The following is a 6,221-nucleotide window of genomic DNA, read 5'->3' as shown; positions in this document are numbered from 1 at the left end:
GTAATAAAGCCATTTGTACCATTTGTTCAGTGTGAAATTCTGTTCCAAATCTAAAAAAAAAAAAATGCTCACCCTGACAACGGACACATATTCAACATGATGGGAATAAATTGATTTATCAAACGACAGAAATAATACATCTGCATTACATGGAACGCTATGAGATGCTCCAGAATAGAGCCTCTAGTGTTCAGGCCTGTCGAGCTCTTTAAGATTGATGGTACAATATTCCATAGATTTGTTTGGTGAATTCCTAAAGAAATTCCACATCTATGCAATAGGGTCAGCCGGTGAGTGGCAGAAGATGGATTGTGGTGGCTGTTACATGGATCCTTTTGAGGCACTTCAGAAAAAAAAAAAGATCTCAATGAGGCTTCGCTTTCAGCAACAGCTCAATGCAACTGCAGTTTTCAAACTCTTACTTGACAATATGATCGATAGATGCAGTCTAGATGTTATTGTGGAAATGGATGCTGATACGTTTGACTTTGTTCAGTGAAAATGAGATGATTAATGGTTTGAAAGGGAAAAAGTCTGGACATGAGACATCAGTCTGATTTTCATATAGTATTTTATTGATGAAAACATTTTGAAATTTGGACTCATTGGACACACAACATAACATCGCAAAAAGCAATTAAGAACATATATCCATATAAGTCCAATCACAGATTTAAACATACGCAGTCTTTGATACATTTCTATATACAGAAAAACACTCATAAAAAAAAAAATGCACATACAAGACAAGGATGGTTATCTTCGTTCTGTCAAAGAATGCATCATAATGAACATGTTTGAACCGATGCATACGGAACAATGCAGTAATCCACAATCTTTAATTGATAGGCACAATCATTACTGGACAGGCAGACTGGAGAGCTAGTCAGCTGGCAACACATCACTGAGTAAAAAAAAGGTAATACAATGCCTGCACAATTCAAAGATTTATCATTAAAGACAATCACTGACAAGAAAAATGTAAAAAAAAAAAAAGGTCTTAGACAGGATGACTGAATCGCTTGATTTATGGCTTGACTGCAATTCCAAAGTCACAACTGACTTTTTTAGTCATACCAAAAAAAGGCTCCAGCATGAGTGAATTCACGTATTCATATATGTACAACGTTGTTTTATAATGCGGCAGAATGAAGAATTAGCGACATTGAATAAGCAGCGACACTTGTAACACCTTTCAACTCAAACATCTGTTGTCATTTCCTGTTTTTTGTTTAATAAAAAAAAAAAAAAAAAAGAGCAATCTGAAGGTAAAAATAGCACAATGCTTTTGGTCTCCTGAATAAAACAAAGGAGGGGCAGTACTGTCATTACGTTGTGATTCAGTTTGCACAGTGATGCATGCTAGCCCTAGAGATAAACCCCATCACCAGCTGCACCCATTTCTCCAGACTGATTCTCTTCTGCTACATTTCCTTCTCCCTCAAGTTTTTCTTTCTTCCTTTTCTTGCTGCCATCTGAAACTACACACAATCTGTAGCTACACATTCATTTTCCATACCCAAACCAGTGCCTTTAATCAATGTACATGCTCCCACAGTTGATCAGCAAAGTATTGGGCAGCCCATTTCAAATTTTTTTTGGAGCCTTCAAAAGAGTGTCTGCAGCAGCAGACTGAGCTGGAGTGCTTGAGCAGCAGATGAGGAATTCCCTGTCAGGGTGCTACAGCAAATAGTGTCTCATCATCTGAGGTGTCACGGTAAATATTCTTCAAGCAGGAGCTCTGTCTGACTCTCGGAACGCAGCCTTTGCTCTCTTTCCGACGTAGCACCGCCAAGGAGTCTGTTGTCATTGCTGTTGTTTTAGGTTGACGCTAACTATTTCATTGGTCATATTGAACCTGGAGCCATGACACAACGTATTCCATTATATATACAGATGAGCAATGATTGTCCACTTTTTATTGATTACAAATAAAATAATGTTAAAGACAGAATTACCGTACTCCCTGATGGAGTAGGATGGCATATGGCAGACATACAAGTATATGCTATTAAAGTGGCTATTGACCTCTGACCTGTGTGAACTCTGCACGTGTAGTTTTTTCCCCAGGTGAGCAAAGATCAGCCCTTTACTTCCAAAATACACAGATAACCTTCAGTTGAGATTTTTTCAATGAGATTACTGCTACTCTTGCCAAGTCCTATCATTAACAACAATACCAGTTATTCAAGTGTGATGTGTGATAAATAAGGATGCGGTTTAAGAATATACTCGCACATTGTCACACATTCTCAATCCTTCCTAGTACCGTTGTCTTATTTGATGCACTAAAAAAAGAAAATTCAAACAATAAATGGGCTGCTCTTTTGTTTTTCTGCCCACTGAAAGGCACTTAAACACGTTCACATATACAAAAAGACAGATCTTTTACTTAATTCCCCATTTAAAAAAATAGGGTCTTAATGTCAAAAACAATCCAAAATCTTTGGTCTGCAACAACCATATTCATACTAAATGCAAAAGAGATGCTAGTTGAATAATAAAAGTAATTCAAATAGCAGCTTTCCAGCTGAGAATAGAGCAGAATATCGTGTGCTCTATTTCAGTGCCCTGGAGATTCTTTTGACCCCCCCCCCCCCCCACACACACACACACACACTGAGAGCAGGGGTGGTGGGGTGAGGTCTACTCCCCCCCCATGAGCTGGGCTACAGTTACTTTCAACTCAATGAGCACTGAAGCAGATTTTTCTGCTCACTTCTTGACTGATTAACCGATCTGCCAATTGCATTTGTCAAAGTCTCCCTTTTAATATATCATAAAGGCGGGGTTGGTATTTCAAGAAACGTGAGCTATTCACATTGACTGATAATCGACTATTTATTTGTCTATCATTCATACTCAATGTATGAACAAAAAAAAATAAAAGAGCTTTGATGCAAAACATAAAAAAAAAAAAAGAACTCCCTTTGCTGACAGCCATCAAACACCAGGTAAGTTTGTGGTGGTAACTGTGCCCCTGTTCAAACAAAGCTACCTCCTCCTTCTTCTTCTACACTCTGGACTGGCTCAGTTACAGGGCAGCCAGGTGGAGTAGGCAGGCTGCTGGCAGGCAAAGACGGGCTGTACCTGTGCTATGTAGTAGTTACTGAAGTTACCGTCTGCCACATAAGGAGCAGGTTGGTAGTAACAGGTGACGTTGGCCACATTGGGAATGACATTCTGCTCAGCCAGAACGCGCACTGCCAGCATGGCTATAAGCCCTAAGGTCTGTCTCCTCTCGTGTCCCATGAGGCACACCGTGCTCTCGTTCACCACCCCGTGGAGCGTCATCAGGTAGTCGTACTTGCGGTCCTCCAGGCCCACAAAGTGGTTTTGAAGGTAGGACTCGAGCTTGCGCCGCTGCTCGCCGATGTCAGGGAAGTCAATGAAGAAACGGGAGCACATGTAACGCTGTAGGGACTTCATCTCAGACTCTGATGCCGCCAGGAAACCCCTCACCAGCAGGTGACAGTACTTCAGCAGGCCGCCACCTCGGATCTCCTCCGGGTTCCGGGTGCAGATGACCTTGTGACGTAGATGATCCAGGGCCTGGCCAAAGTCGCCATACACACTCTCGCCCATAATGGTAGGGTGGAGGGTTGCGGTCATAGCGTTCTCTGAGCACTCGTAGAAGAGCAGCAGTGAGTCCAGCTTGATCTGGAAGGAGTCCACGCTGAACTCAAACTGTCGCCGAAGAGAGTCCACGAACTTCAGCTCCACATTCTTGCCCCGATTATTGGAGAGGGAGATGAGGCTCCAGCGGTCCGAGTCGTTACACACCTTCACCATCTTCTGCACGTAGGCTTCCTACGAATGGCAATGCATAGCAAAGATATTTTAACAAACACAGCCATTGTCAAATATTGAGCCAGTTATGCATGAATAAGTTCGTTGTCATTCAAGATCCTGTCCTAAACTCGAATATGACAACCGATGACTATTCTTCGATATGAAATCTACAGTAGCTGCAGGCTGAGCTCAAATTACCTTCCCAAGTGGTTTAACACAATCCTCTTAGACATCCTTTACTATCACCAAACTAATCTAATTGCACATTAAGTGTGAGCACAATGACCGTGAAACCAATTTGACACAAATGCAATTAAATGTCACCACACCTGAATTAAAACAAATGTACAGTCATTTCAAATGGATTGTTTGTGTCAGCAGCCTACCTTTAACGTTAAAGGGGTAATCCTCTCTTTATTCACACAGTCGGGTAAAAAGTCCAGGAGACAGTCCAGAACAATGTCCTTCACAATCTGGAAGTCCCGTTCTCCTTTCATATCTGCGCAAAATATGAGATCGAGGTCCTTGAAACCAAGTCCGCTGTCTTCATGCAATATGTGGCTGGCCGCAGAGCCGTTTAACCTAACGTCCCGGACGTGGATTTGCTTCTCCTCCATCCGGCTGCGCACCACTTTGACTATCTGTCGGGGTTGCATCTCCAGCGTGGGGAAGTTGCCCCGTCCGTGGATCGGGATGGTCTCCGTCAGTATAGCGTTCAGACGCTGCACTTGCTCCCAACTCAAAACACTGACGCTGTCGCTTTCTGTTTTAGAAAGACAGCTGTCGATAGAGCTATTGTCGCTCTCAGACATGTTGATGCTGGGAAAGTCTCGAGTTATTTGGATTTAAAAGCAAGTGTCAAAACTGGAGCAAATGCGTAATTACGCACCAATTTAGTTTCGGGTACTAACTTCAACGTCATGAAAAACCAATCTCAGCATGTCAAAAAAAAAAAAAAAAAGTTCAATTTGAAGCGAGACACCAAAAAGAAAAAGAAAAAAAAGAAAAACGTTAGATAATGGCTACAATACGCAACAAGTGGGTTTTAAAATCCCAGAGGCACTGCTGCAGACTTGTTGATTGCTCAGAAGAAAAAGCGCTCAGCTTGAGCAAGAAGACAAACGTGTGGAAAGTGAAGCATCTAACTTTGTGCTTCACCAACGTTCACTCCAATACTGCTGTGAAAGTCTCCGAGACGTGCACATCAGTCTTTGAAGGTGCTGCATGATCCAAGAGGTGGTTGCTTTTCCGGCTCCATCGCTCATAGGCACGCCTATGATTTGATGAATTTGCATGAATAAGCGGATCCTCAATTCACACTTTGGCACAGTTCTCCCTCTGACAATCAACCTCTCGCAAGAAAAAGCATTTGGGCACCTTTACACTTTTTTTTCATTTCTTCTCCCGTTTCCAAGAAATGTTCCTCTTTAAAAGCTCCACGTGCATGTACGAAGTCCAACTTGCTTTCCTCGGCTCTATTTAATGCCATATATTATTCCGCTGGAGGGGAAGTTAACTGTTACCTGCCCACTTTACATGCCTGGCTCCCTGACTAAGAGCCAGGAGTCCGCCCCCCCACCACAGTAAGCCTGCAGCACATGATGCACAAACACTGACACACATAAAGAATAATTCAAGCCTGTCAATGCATGCCTTTGTGTTCAAAATGATCACTCCATCCCCCTGTCATTCCCACCATTGCATTTGTTGCAACCAAATTGTGGGCAAACGTGGATGAGGGGAAAAAACAACAACATTAAATGTAAAGTAGCTGTACATCAATCACAGTAGGGTTGAAGGAAACATCCAACCCACAAATGTTGCCATGTCGCCTCCTATAGGCTGTGCTGTGTCCTAACACAAAACATGCAGTCGAAAGGGACTGTGATGCAATCGATTGATCCGGACGGACGGATGGGATGGATGGATGGATGGCGAAAGAGAAAGGCTGGATGGATGGACGGATGATAGATAGAGTGTTGATATAAGGGTCCTGAACCAGCCCTTGTCAGGGCCGGGCAGCTTTATTTGGCAGCATAAAGCTCTGCGTCACGAACAGTCACTGAGATCTCTAAAGCCTGATTATCCCATTTACTTAACTTCGGTGTCATACAGAAGCTACAGTGTTACTCCTCACTCGGACGACATTCACATTATCCTGTTAAGGTCTTTGTTAATGCTGAAATAAGGTATGTGGTTCAATTTTAGGGCTGAACTTTGCAGGATTCGCCCCTAGTTGGGTTAGCAGGCCCATGACTCATAACAGTACTGACCATACTATAGTTTATAGTACATTTAACCATGATGTCACATGTTGTTCCAGGGGGCAAATGTCAATGTTTTCACCGATGGCAACATTAATAAATCGGTACATGTCATTTTGAACTAGGCAAAGCGATTGAGCAAAGAAGGAAAATGGCTTGGAAAAC

The 6,221-nt window shown here is 42.6% G+C and overlaps 1 protein-coding gene across 1 annotated transcript; it reads right to left on the bottom strand.

Annotated features, from left to right (window-relative positions):
- Positions 1–552: 552 nt before the first annotated feature.
- On the bottom strand, positions 553–4,949 carry tent5aa (terminal nucleotidyltransferase 5Aa). The gene is made up of 2 exons (XM_085918232.1): positions 4,179–4,949; positions 553–3,810 (listed from the first exon to the last, which is right to left on the bottom strand). Exons 1-2 carry the CDS (start codon positions 4,602–4,604, stop codon positions 3,031–3,033), a joined length of 1,206 nt encoding a protein of 401 aa, XP_085774358.1. The 5' UTR covers positions 4,605–4,949; the 3' UTR covers positions 553–3,030.
- Positions 4,950–6,221: the final 1,272 nt, after the last annotated feature.

Source organism: Syngnathus leptorhynchus, chromosome 8 (assembly GCF_054491065.1).
Source record: "Syngnathus leptorhynchus isolate UIUO chromosome 8, UIUO_Slep, whole genome shotgun sequence".
Classification (NCBI taxonomy): Eukaryota; Metazoa; Chordata; class Actinopteri; order Syngnathiformes; family Syngnathidae; genus Syngnathus; species Syngnathus leptorhynchus.
Note: the sequence above shows the minus strand (reverse complement) of the source record. Positions and strands in the feature narration are given on the sequence as shown.